Here is a 13866-nt window from a genome sequence, read left to right as displayed (position 1 = left end):
TGTGAGCCTACTGAATTATAACAGTGATCTGCCACGGCCGAGGTGTTGGTCCTACCGTGTTTCAGGTCTGCTTTGTGTTCACGAATGCGGTCCGAGACATGTCATTTGGTTTCTCCAATATAACTACTCCCACCGAGGCAACTTAGCGTTGTCTGTATTTATTTAAAGTTGCGCATTTTGATGATGTGACGTCACATTGCGCATTTTGATGATGTGACGTCACATTTCTCAAACCTCCCTCTCTCGTCACGCATCGTCACAAATGTCTGACCCCGCCCCCTAAGTGCGTGACGTCATCTATGGACGCCCCTCCCCCCCCAAACATCCACGGAGGTCTCGTGGCCTCCACGCTCGACTCACCCCATCGGGCGGGAAGGCGACCCAGCCGAGGTCGCCCTGCGCGGTCTCCGTGTCGAGCAGGTCCACTGCGGTGGGGTGGGTGGGTGGGGGGAGAGACACGCGCACGCGCGCACACAGAGAGAGACGAAGTTTCAAGCTTGTTAGGTACAAGCTGTACTACCCGGCTACGCCCGGGACGAGGATTCACCACGTCCCCCCAGTGGCGATGTTCACACAGCAGAGCAGGTACTCGTTTGATGCCGAGTCGACCTAGGGAAGGCCCAGGACCGGTAAAAAAATAATCGTCACCGGCGGTGGCCGTGAGCGGGAATCGAACTCGGGTCACTACACTACAACGCGTTACGCTTCCACGTGCGCGGGTCACGTGACAGATTTGACATCACAGCTCACTTGACGTGCAAAAAAAATAGATGCATTATTGAGCTACCCCCCTAAAGAAAAAGCAAAAGTGTATTTTTATAATTTTAGGATGGTGTACAGTCTGGAAAGCACCCACGTGGCAAATTTCCAGTTTGTTGCATGTCGGGAAGTACGCTAAACATTTTGAACAGACACGCACAATCACAACTTTGCCTTTTATATCTATGGAGATAGCGTTGTGAGCCATGCGGCTCTCAAGTCGGGTGCAGCCGCAACAAACAAAATATGAACACAGAACATCTTAAAGCGACAACGCGTAACAGAAACATCCTGGAAAAAAAACAGCAAATATTTAATATAAAACGCCGCGTGCAAAAAATCCCCACCATCGTGTACACGACGGCTGTCACGGACTGCCGGGGCAAGTGCTGCTGCTGCTCGCGAGTAGCAGCACCTACCAAGGCTACCGGCACTGTGGCACACGAGGGCGTGGGTGGCCAGCACCACGCCCGGCCGCCTTTGTCTCCCCAGTGGCGATGTTTACTACACACCGCACCAGGTTACTCATTTGAGCTTGAGTCGACCTAGGGGAGGCCCAGGACCGGTTCAGAGAATCGTCACTGACGGTGTTGGCCGTGAGAGGGAATCGAACTTGGGTCGCCGGGTTCGTAGCGCAGCGCGCTAACAGCTACATACACACACACAACAACTGCCATTCGCCACTAAGTGGTGGTGACATCACCACGACGCTTGTGCCAGGCCATGTGCACCTTGAGGCCACGCTGGCAGGTCACGGGGCAGACCCAGGTGCCACGGGTCGACTGACTGAGATGACCGAAATGACTGGCTGGTGCACCACCTGTGCCCCCTACTGTGCCAACCTGCTGTGCTTTAGCCACCCGGCGCTCCGCTCGTTGTTGTGAGCGTCGCTCCTCCACCCTCCGTTGTTGTTGGAGGGCGACTGCCTCCAACTGCCCAGTAGCGTCCTTCACGAGCCTCCTCCACAGAGGCCAATTTTGACACCGCTGGTATCAGTCATCGACAAGTCCACTCAGCTCCACGTCCTCCCGTACCACATCACTCCATCTCCTCTCTAGCCCGTGCCGCGCCCGTTTAGCCCCCTCGATCCGGCCGAACAAAAGCTGTTTCGGCATGCGGTGGCTGGGCATGCGGGCTACATGACCCAGCCTTGCCTGCCGGAGGAGCTCATCGATGGGACCTTGCCCAGATCTTTCAAGGATTTGTGAGCTCCTCACACAATCCAGTCTGGTTAAACCCAGGATGGATCGTAGGCAGGCCAGCCTAAATGTTTCAACCGGCGAAAATGCTCCATTAAGGGGGTCCACGTTTCGCAAGCGTAGAGAAGGGAGGGAATGACCGTGGCCGAGAAGACCTGAAGCTTAGTGCGGAGCGACAGACCAGGTAGCTTCCACACAGCGTTACGCAACCGATGAAAAGATATTGCCGCTCGACTGATTCGGAGTGAGACCTCTGCTGTTAAACTGGAGCCAATGGGAAACTCTCCACTCTCTCCACAACTGCCCCATCACCGATTGGGAGTTGTGGGGGTGGAGTGTCCGATGGTACAAAATATCCAGGCAGGTGCTTAGTTTTGGTGTGGCTGAAGGTAAGGCCCCCATCTCTTAGTGGCACGCTCCAGTCTCAGCAGCAGCGTCTCCAATTCCTCCTCTGAATGAGCAGCTATTACCAAATCATCAGCATACATAACGTGGTTGAGCAATAGGGAGCCATCCCTTGACCGCACCCGGGCATCGATCAGCCTCCCATTATAGCTGTACCAAATGGAGATTCTCCCGGTACAGACACACACACTCACACACGTACACAGACACACACTCACACGTACTCAGACACACACTCACACGTACACAGACACACACTCACACGTACATACATGTACACACACTCACAGACACACACTCACACACGTACACAGACACACACTCACACGTACACTCACACGTACACAGACACACTCACGTACAAGACAAGACAAAGATCCCCATATAGCCTTAACAGACTGTAGGGGCAAGTGCTGTTAGCGAGCACCTATGAAGGCCGAAACGGTACACGAGGGGGTGGGTGGCCAGCACCACGCCCGACCGCCTTTGTCTCCCTAGTGGCAATGTACTCATTTGAGGCTGAGTCGACCTAAGGGAGGCCCGGGACCGGTTCGAATAATCGTCACTGGTGTTGGCTGTGAGCGGGAATCGAACCCGGGTTGCCAGGTTCATAGCGCAGCGCGCTAACCGCTACACTATCGCACATACATACACACGTACACACACGTACACACACTCACACGTACACAAACACACACACTCACACGTACACAGACACACACTCACACGTACACAGACACACTCATGTACACACACATACGTACACACACGTACACAAACACACACTCACACGTACACACACGTACACACTGTGATGCCGCCGCCACGGAGCCGATCGGCGGGTGGCCCACCTGCGATCTCGCCGCTCTGAGCGGCGAGGCCGACATTGCTCCACCCCACCACCTCCCCACCCCCCCCCCCCCCACCGGAACACACACGCATGCACTCCCCCCCACCATTAGAGCGCGTGGGGAGACACCCTGGCCGACAGGTTTTCACCCAGAAGCCCTCGTAAAGGGATAATCTTCACGGTTTCCTGCAGCAAGGGAATTGGACGGTCTCCCCCGACGCTAACACCCACCGCGGCGCCGTGACTTTGGTTGTAATTACATGGTCACGACGGGGCTGCCGAGCCACCGCGGGTAGACAGCACACACAACACACACGGGTCAGCAGGCAGGTAGGAGGGCAGAGCCACGAGCGGCGGGAAAGCAGGGTCGCCCTCTGGCTGGAGGGTCGCTGAGCAGGTAAATTTAGATGCGGACGTCGCTGAAAGCAACGGCCCGGGGGATGCTGGGATACAGATGGGCCTACCGATTGGCGGGTGATCCCAGCGAGCTGATTGGCCCGCGAGTCGGCACCAGGTAGCCCCTTTGATGTAGAAAGAATAAAGCGGGTCAGGGCGAAGGAAAAAGGTTCTCTGGCTACTCGAGTCAACCCCAGGCCCGTCAACTCCCGAGTCCAGCCGCGCGAACGTCCGTGGGACGTATCGACGCGCCGCGAGGACCAGACGGCAGTGACGACGAACCGTGAGTAAGAGAGAGAGAGAGGGAGTTGGGACTTAGCTTAAGAGCAAAACCGGAGAGGGTAAAGGGGAGAAGGACAGGTAGAGTGTAGTGCGACATCGAGAGATAGTCGGTCCTGCGCTGATCCCGACTGACTCGGTTAAATAAGGGCTCGCCGACGCGGTGGAATAAATCGTCGGCGGTTACATAACGGACTGGTGTGGTTTTTGCGGAAGCGTGGGTGCGCTTGCTGTCGCGGTGGTCGTTACATAACAGACTGGTGTGGTTATTGCGGAAGCGTGGGTGCGCTTGCTGTCGCGGTGGTCGTTACATAACAGACTGGTGTGGTGGTTTTTGCGAGGGTGTGGAAAGAGAGTGGAAGCGTGGGTTCGCTTGCTGTTCTCGGTGGTCGCCGCGTGTGTGGAGCGGCGCCGCGTGGATTGTGTGCGCTACGAACCGTCGGCTGCGGACTCCTGCGTTGCGAGCGGATACCCGTCTCGCACGCATGCCCATCGCATAGCCCTTTAAACCCGTTTAAACCAATCCCCCCAAGCGTCGGAGTGAGCACGAACGACGTCGCTTACCCTCCGACCTTTGACCCCCTGTTACCCGCGTGTGATTGGTGCGTGGGACTGCGCGGGCGGGGAGCGTCGCGTTTGGGTGCCGGCGAAGCGCTAGCGGGTCCCAGGGAGGTCGAGTGTGATGCCCCACCGGCAGGAGACCCGGACTCGGGGGGGGACGGCACAGGGGGGGGAACAGGAGCGCGACGACCTTTCCCCGCCAGGGGAGGAGTGCGGCGGCGGCAGCTCCCACACTAGTGGAGAGTCTGGGAGCGTCGGTACTTCGCGGACAGGGTCGCAGGCAGGGGAGATCCCGGGGGCCGGCGACCCTAACAATATGGTGTCAGAGGCGGTACGAACCCCCGCGTTACCTCACGCGAAAATAAGGCATATATTCACTGGCCGGGGTACACCTTCGTGGAGAGCATTTGCCCGCAACGTCCTAGGGGCTAAGGAAATTAATGGGTGGATGGACGCGCAGACGCTACGTCAACTTAATATGAATCTGGATGGGCGGGCAGCCGATTTTGTGGAAGCCCTACCCGCAAGCGCGCAGACACAGCTAGAGGAGCTGATGCGCCGACTTGATCTGCGCTTCGGTACGCGCGATGAGGAGGAGGCAAAAGCGGCCTTAGAGGCACGCCGTCGCCAACCTGGCGAGGACCTGCGCGATTATGCCGAGGATGTGCGTGAGCTAACAAAGATCGCACGCCCGAGGCACACCACGGAAGCGATTGAGGAGCTGGCCACAGAGAAAATCCAGCGATACTTAATGCGCACGGCGTGGTGGCAGCCAGACGTGAACTGTACGCGCCTCTCCTTTGATGCCCTTGTCGAGCGCGCGCGCAAATGTGAAAGAATTTCTAGCGAACGCGCACAGCTCCGAGGACTGGGACGGGAGCGCACCATCGCAAGTCTGTCCACCGAGGAGGAAGAGGAGGAACAGGAGCTCACCAGGATGGTAGGGGGTCGGGAAAGGGGGCCTCCGGTATCCCGCGAGACCACCCCGGGATGGGTAGCGGGGATACAGGCGGGCATCGGGGGGATCGACAACAAAGTAACCCAAGTGGACAACAACGTAACCCAAGTGCGGGCACATGTGACTACGCTGCAGACTACGGTAGAGACGATTCAGACCGAGTTGGGAGGGCTAGCTGGGAGGGTAGCCCGACTAGAAGCAGAGTCTGGGCAGCGGCGCACGGGGGGGAGAGGGAGCGGGCAGGGTGCCCACTATGGAGCCGCCACCCCCCCCCGGGCGTGTTATATGTGCGGCCGTCAGGGGCATCTCATGAGAGACTGCCCACAGATCGCCCGCGCTAGATATACCGAAGGGTTAAAACGCCAACGCCCCCTAGAGAGTGGACCACCTAGGGGTGCAATCACCGAGGTCCCGAAACAAAGCGACGATGGTAATAATGGTAAGCAAGTGACACCCACACAGGTCACGGCCACAACACCCAAGGACGCGGTGAGGACGGGCGACTGGCTACGGGAGCTGGTGGCAGGAATCACGGGGGCCACGTCACTGGTGGAAGGACAGGTGAACGGACAGCGCACCCGGATCCTACTGGACACGGGGGCCGTAGCCTCACTCGTGAGCGCCGCGCACTGCAGCGTGCTCGGGGTTGACGTGAGCCGCCTGCCGGCCCCGGATTGTGCGCTGCACACAGCGAGCGGAGCCGGGATGGGGTTGCTGGGAAGGATCTCCCTCGAGGTCCGTCTCGGAAACCAGGTGTGCACTCAGGAGTTCTACGTCTCGAGTGTGCTGTGCCACGAGTGTATCGCAGGTACCGACCTCCTGGAAAAGCTGGGGCTCAACGTGCAGCCCCGACAGCGGTGCGCCACCGTGGAAGGCAGCGGGGAACGGATTCCATTCCTGGGACGGGAGCCGAATCGCCCCCGCTTCACACCTGTGGCCGCTACCCTGACGACGGCCGTCACCATCGGGCCGCTCGCCGAGATGCTGGTACCTGTGGCGACACCCTCCACCGACCCCGCGCACCGACCATCGGGAGAGGTAATGCTAACTCCTTATCCGGAGTTGGCAAAACGATACGGGGTTGTGGGGTCAGCCACGTTGGTAAACGCCGATGGGGGCCGATTGTTCATGCGTGTGTTTAACCCCCACGGCACCCCAGCAATACTACGACGGCGCACCACAGTAGCCACCGTGCACCCCCTACACGCGCGCCACTCCAGCGACTCGGTATTCGCACTCTGGGCGGAGGACCCCGGTCGCCCCGAGGACCAACAAGACCTGGCCTGGCGAGTCGGCCCGACTCCCCACGCCGAGGTCGTCCCCCTTCTTGACGCGGTACACGTACCTTGGGCAGATTTACCCAAGGGAGAGGCCGATCAGCTACGCGGGTTACTGCGGGAGTACGCCGACGTGTTCAGCGAACACGATTCAGACGTGGGTCGCACAGATCTCGTTAAGCACCAAATCGACACCGGGGCCGCCCGACCCATAAAACTCCCCGCGTACCGCGTGGGCGCACCCGAACGCGCCCAGATCAAAGAGGCGGTCAGGGACATGCTCCGCGATAACATAATTCAGCCCTCGGCGAGCCCCTGGTCTGCCCCGGTGGTGCTAGTAACAAAAAAGGACGGGTCAACCCGGTTTTGCGTCGATTACCGCAAACTAAACGCAGTCACCCTCGGCGACGCCTTTCCCATACCGCGCATCGACGACACCTTTGACAGCCTCGCCGGAGCGCGGTATTTTTCCACCCTCGATCTCGCGTCCGGATACTGGCAGGTGGAGATGACGGAGGAGGATCGGCCAAAAACCGCATTCACCACCCCGATGGGACTATTCGAGTTTCGAGTACTCCCGTTCGGGCTCACCAACGCGCCCGCGACGTTCCAGCGGCTGATGGAGTTGGTGATGCGGGGCTTGCAGTGGGAGCAATGCCTGATTTACCTGGATGATGTGATCGTGTTCAGTAGATCTCTGTCTGAGCACTGGTCCAGGTTACGGGAGGTGTTCCGGCGACTGCGAGCGGCTCATCTCAAGCTCAAGCCGCGTAAGTGTTACCTCGCACAGCGCGAGGTGGGGTACCTCGGACATCGCGTCAGCGAGGCGGGGGTGCGCACCGATCCAGACAAGGTACGCGCCGTAGTGGATTGGCCACAGCCAAGAAACCTGTCGGAGATAAGGTCATTCTTGGGGCTCGCCACCTATTACCGTCGGTTTGTAAAGGGATTCAGCGAGATTGCACGCCCCCTCACCCAACTCACTTCCCCCAAGAACCCCTATCAGTGGACGGAGGCCTGCCAGACGGCCTTCACCACCCTCAAAGACCACCTCACACACACCCCCACACTGGCTTTCCCCGATTTTACCACCGACTTTATTTTGGACACCGACGCCTGCAGCAGCGGGCTGGGTGCGGTGTTGTCGCAGGTGCAGGAAGGGGTGGAACGGGTGATTGCGTACGCCAGCCGGACCCTGAGCGGGGCCGAGCTGAACTACTGTGTGACCCGTCAGGAATTGTACGCTGTGATCTTCGCGTGTAAACAGTTTCGGCCGTATTTATACGGCAGGAAATGTCGAGTGCGCACGGACCATTATGCTCTGCAGTTCCTCCTCACCTTCAAGGAACCGCGGGGGCAGATGGCCCGATGGCTGGCGCAGCTGCAGGAGTACAACCTGCAGATCGAATACCGGGCGGGGCGGACGCATGCAAACGCGGACGCATTATCACGGCGACCCGCGGTGTGTGCCGAGACGAGGGCGGAGGAGGCCTGCCCGTGCTTCACGGGGGGACGTTGCCGACAGGCAACGGACCCCCGGGAACCCGCTGAACCTAACCCCCCCCCGGCGAGAGAGAGTGCGGTATGCGCCACAGAGACCCCCACAGGTGGAGGCGCGGACCCAGTCGGCCGCCCGGCGAGCGCAGGGCCCACGACTCGGGACCCCGTGGACCACCCCGCCCCGATCGGACGGATCCAGGAGGACGTCGGCTGCGCCTTCCCGGGCCTGAGCGACGAGCAGCTGAGGCAGACCCAGCAGCGGGATCCGGATCTGGCGGTGGTGGAAGCGGCCCTGCGGGAGGGGAAAAGCACCCTACCAGGGCCCTGGAGCGGTTTGTATGCCCGGTTGTGTGTGCAGAACGGGGTGGTACGGGAGTTAACCGAGGCCGGCCAGCCGGGGTGCATCTGTGTTCCCGCCCAGGTGCGACCCCAGCTGCTACGGCTGGTACACGACCACCCGCTCGGGGGCCATGACGGGGAACGGCGCACTCGGGAGACTCTGCGTCGCCAGTATCTCTGGCCCAAATTGACGCAAGATGTGGCCGCCTGGGTACAGGGCTGCCGCGCTTGTCAGCAGTGCGGGCCGAAACCGGCACGATACCAAGTACCCCTAAGGCCGTTCCGCGTCAGTCGGACTAACCAGCTGGTCGGCATCGATCTCCAGGGGCCATTCCCACGATCCCACCGGGGCAACCGCTATATCCTCGTAGCGGTGGAATACTTCACCCGCTACCCCGTGGCGGTGGCCATCCCCGATAAAACGGCCCTGGTAGTAGCCCGGGCGTTCGTGGAGCACTATGTACTTAAGCACGGGATCCCGGAGCGAGTCCTTACCGACCAGGGTAGCGAGTTCGAGGCCGAGTTGTTTCAGGCGCTGTGCCGGGAGTTCGGGATCCAGAAAGAACGAACCACGGCGTACCACCCCCAGGCGAACGGTATGGTTGAACGTATGAATCAGACTCTGGCCGGAAAGCTCAAGCGTATGGCGGCCGCAAACCAACGGGATTCGGACGAACACCTCCCCTACGCCCTGTTCGCCTACGCCACCACGGTGCACACATCGACGGGCCAAACCCCGTTCCTAATGATGTTTGGTCGTGAGTCTCGTCTACCCGCAGACTTGCTGTTCGGCATTCCTCCACCCCAAACGGAGGAAGGGAGTCGCCCCGTGGAACATCTGATGAAGATGGCAAACTACCCTTTCTGGATGTCTTAATTAAAAGGAGACATGATGGTTCAATGAGCCACTCTGTCTACAGGAAAGCTACCCATACAGATGCTTACTTGAAACCGGATTCCCACCACCATCCATCCCAGAAGAACTGCCTCATCAAGACTCTATACCATAGAGCCCAATGCATTTCCGACCAGGAACACATTACCAGTGAACTCAAGCACGTACACCAGGCTCTCAGGGCTAATGGCTACTCCGACTACACAATCCGCAAAGCCATCACTCCAGTCATGAAGAAGGATCCTCTTGTGGAGCCACTCAAAACCATCACCTTACCCTACATTGCAGGGGTCACTAAAAAGATCTCCAAAATCCTGAATAAACACAAGATCCAGGTCCGATTCAACACAGTACACAAAATCCGTGATTTAGTTCCATCTGTAAAAGATGCTCTTCCAGACATACAGTACCCAGGCGTTTACAAACTAAAGTGCCTCTGTGGTAGTAGCTACATTGGAGAAACCAAAAGACATATCTCGGACCGCATCCGCGAACATAAAGCAGACTTGAAACACGGTAAGACGAACTCCTCTGCCGTGGCAGATCACTGTTACAATTCAGTGGGCTCACATGACATTGACTTCTCCAAGACGGAGGTTCTTTGCAAACCAACCGGCTACCATGAGAGATTCGTTCATGAGGCCATTCACATATACAAGCACAGAGACAATTTCAACCGAGAAGATGGATTCAGGCTTAGTAACCACTGGAAAGATGTGTTAAATCATTTCTGTTCTTAATTAATTGTAATTTTACGATGTCCTTCAGACCGCAGCTCTTTCGCCAGCATTGCCTCTTAATACCTCTCACACCACGGTTAATGGTATGGTTTACAACATGGAGCATACTAGGGCCTCGCAGCTGTCTCTCTCCCCCTCCTCTGTTCCGACCATGGACGAACTCGTCCGTCTGAACGGGGCCCATAGCTATCCGTGGTACGGAAATTTGAGGGTAAGAATCCACCCATTTTTTCGCCATATAGCATTGTGATATATAACGACTTATGGTTGGTAGCTTAGCTGATTGGAGAATATAGAGTTTATTGATAACATGAAGGTAATTTATATTTTAGTTTTCATTGGTTCACTATATAGTACTGTGAATAGCTCAGATGTGTAGTCATTTCTGTGACCAGTCACTAGCAAATCACCCAGTTATTTCAATGCTAAATTCGCCTAGTTATTTCAATGCTAAATTCTCCTGTTTGATTTGTACTAAGTGCCTCGGTGAATGTGTATGCTCTGACTTCAACGTAGCTATTTCTGTAGCAGTTACAAGCGAATCACTCAGCCATTTCAATGCTAAATTCTATGCTAATCCCATTGTCAAGGGGTGCCTCTGCGGATGTGTATGCCTTAACTTAGCTATTTCAATGCTAAATTCTATGCTAATTCCTTTTAACAATGGGTGCCTCTGCGGATGTGTATGCTTTAACTTTTAACATAGCTATTTCTGTGACCAGTCACAAGCTAATCATTCAGCCATTTCAATGCTAAATTTTATGCTAATTCCTGTGTCAAGGCTCTTTGTTCCTCTCACACAGCTTAAAAGCCGTGATCTGAACGTGGCTCTCTCACTCCAGCGCTGTCCTACCAGACAGTCTCGCCCCCTTCACCTGATGAAGGCCGCTTGTGTTGTGGCCGAAACGTCGTGAGAATATTATTGTGTTATTTTATTTTATCAATTTATTATTTTATTCTCATTCTACGTGACTTTACCGAAAGAACCAAAGAAATCTGATGGAGACCCTACGAGGGGTCCGGGACCGGGCCTACCCGCAAGGGGAGGCCGCGCATCGGCGACAGGAACAGAGCACCCGACCCCGCGTGGAGCCCCCCCTTTTCTTGACAGGTACCAAGGTGTGGCTACACACCCCTCGCGTCGGGGCCGGACAGGTGGGGAAGCTGACCACCTACTGGCGGGGACCCTGGACCGTGGTACGGCAGATCTCTCCCTGGACGGTACTAATCCAGGGTGGGGAGAGGGGCCGAGAAATGGTGGCTAACGTCCGCCGCTTAAAACCATGGAGGGCAGCCCCGGCGGGGGAGAACCTCGCTGCCCGAGTACCGCGAAATCCCGGTGCCCCTGCGCCACCCGTGCTCGGGGGCCTCGCGCACTACATGGGCCCCGCCGTGCCCCCAGCCCCGAGGCGTCCCGGCTCCGCCAGAGGACGGCGGGGACGCCGCCCCTTAAACCCCGCTGCCGCGGAGTTTGTCCCCCAGCCCCCAGGTGCCGAGGGATCGGAGGAGCCACTGGAGTGGAGAAGGAGACCGCTGCAGGAAACCCCGAGGACGGAGCCACTTCCCCCGAGGCCAGCCACGAGATCCGGGCGGATCCCCCGGACCACGCAGCGCTACCTCGTGGGCGCGGCCCAGGCGAGGTGCTCCAGTCAACCCGGGACGGGGACTGGCACCTCGGGGGGCTATGTGATGCCGCCGCCATGGAGCCGATCGGCGGGTGGCCCACCTGCGATCTCGCCGCTCCGAGCGGCGAGGCCGACATTGCTCCACCCCACCACCTCCCCACCCCCCCCCCCCACCGGAACACACACGCACGCACTCCCCCCCACCATTAGAGCGCGTGGGGAGACACCCTGGCCGACAGGTTTTCACCCAGAAGCCCTCGTAAAGGGATAATCTTCACGGTTTCCTGCAGCAAGGGAATTGGACGGTCTCCCCCGACGCTAACACCCACCGCGGCGCCGTGACTTTGGTTGTAATTACATGGTCACGACGGGGCTGCCGAGCCACCGCGGGTAGACAGCACACACAACACACACGGGTCAGCAGGCAGGTAGGAGGGCAGAGCCACGAGCGGCGGGAAAGCAGGGTCGCCCTCTGGCTGGAGGGTCGCTGAGCAGGTAAATTTAGATGCGGACGTCGCTGAAAGCAATGGCCCGGGGGATGCTGGGATACAGATGGGCCTACCGATTGGCGGGTGATCCCAGCGAGCTGATTGGCCCGCGAGTCGGCACCAGGTAGCCCCTTTGATGTAGAAAGAATAAAGCGGGTCAGGGCGAAGGAAAAAGGTTCTCTGGCTACTCGAGTCAACCCCAGGCCCGTCAACTCCCGAGTCCAGCCGCGCGAACGTCCGTGGGACGTATCGACGCGCCGCGAGGACCAGACGGCAGTGACGACGAACCGTGAGTAAGAGAGAGAGAGAGGGAGTTGGGACTTAGCTTAAGAGCAAAACCGGAGAGGGTAAAGGGGAGAAGGACAGGTAGAGTGTAGTGCCGACTATCGAGAGATAGATCGGTCCTGCCCCGCTGATCCCGACTGACTCGGTTAAATAAGGGCTCGCCGACGCGGTGGAATAAATCGTCGGCGGTTACATAACGGACTGGTGTGGTTTTTGCGGAAGCGTGGGTGCGCTTGCTGTCGCGGTGGTCGTTACATAACAGACTGGTGTGGTTATTGCGGAAGCGTGGGTGCGCTTGCTGTCGCGGTGGTCGTTACATAACAGACTGGTGTGGTGGTTTTTGCGAGGGTGTGGAAAGAGAGTGGAAGCGTGGGTTCGCTTGCTGTTCTCGGTGGTCGCCGCGTGTGTGGAGCGGCGCCGCGTGGATTGTGTGCGCTACGAACCGTCGGCTGCGGACTCCTGCGTTGCGAGCAGATACCCGTCTCGCACGCATGCCCATCGCATAGCCCTTTAAACCCGTTTAAACCAATCCCCCCAAGCGTCGGAGTGAGCACGAACGACGTCGCTTACCCTCCGACCTTTGACCCCCTGTTACCCGCGTGTGATTGGTGCGTGGGACTGCGCGGGCGGGGAGCGTCGCGTTTGGGTGCCGGCGAAGCGCTAGCGGGTCCCAGGGAGGTCGAGTGTGATGCCCCACCGGCAGGAGACCCGGACTCGGGGGGGGACGGCACAGGGGGGGGAACAGGAGCGCGACGACCTTTCCCCGCCAGGGGAGGAGTGCGGCGGCGGCAGCTCCCACACTAGTGGAGAGTCTGGGAGCGTCGGTACTTCGCGGACAGGGTCGCAGGCAGGGGAGATCCCGGGGGCCGGCGACCCTAACAACACTCTCTCTTCATGTGGTCGCATGGATTTTTCCCTCCGTGTCCTCCGCTTCCCCCACCACCCCCACCCCCACATCGAGAATGGACGTGGCCGCCACGCGGGGCATCATCATCATCATCATCAGTTTGTGGTCACCGCTCGCTGTGCATCATCTCAGCACGCGGTGAGACGCTTCGAGCGGCGTCGGCGTCGTCTAAACAAGCGAGCAGCCTCGCCTGCTAGCGTCAAAGGCTCCGTCGGAGCGCTCCATCTCGGCGAACGAGTTGACTCCGCGGGGAACGAGAGAGACGCGGAGAGAGACGTGGAGCTTTCAAAGAGTCATCGTTGTGCGGAGCCACGAGCCGCTTTGTGTTTTTGTCACCTTCAGTTTATCAGATGTTTTTTTTCTTCAGTTTCAGTTTATTTTGGTTATAGCCCCTGTGAGCCGT

At 58.4% G+C, this 13866-nt stretch overlaps 1 protein-coding gene across 2 annotated transcripts in view; it reads right to left on the bottom strand.

The window, feature by feature from the left end:
* Positions 1-13866, bottom strand: part of LOC142917458 (ephrin type-A receptor 5-like) — a 42126-nt gene that overhangs the window by 26869 nt on the left and 1391 nt on the right. For both annotated transcript variants that reach the window (XM_076062141.1, XM_076062142.1), the window contains exon 2: positions 361-425. In XM_076062141.1, the coding sequence (XP_075918256.1) occupies positions 361-425 (65 nt within the window). The remainder of the gene's footprint in view (positions 1-360; positions 426-13866) is intronic.

Source organism: Petromyzon marinus, unplaced genomic scaffold (genome assembly GCF_048934315.1).
Source record: "Petromyzon marinus isolate PM22_M1 ecotype Great Lakes invasive population unplaced genomic scaffold, UKy_Petmar_22M1.pri1.0 PM_G_Scaffold_51, whole genome shotgun sequence".
Lineage (NCBI taxonomy): Eukaryota > Metazoa > Chordata > Hyperoartia > Petromyzontiformes > Petromyzontidae > Petromyzon > Petromyzon marinus.
Note: the sequence above shows the minus strand (reverse complement) of the source record. Positions and strands in the feature narration are given on the sequence as shown.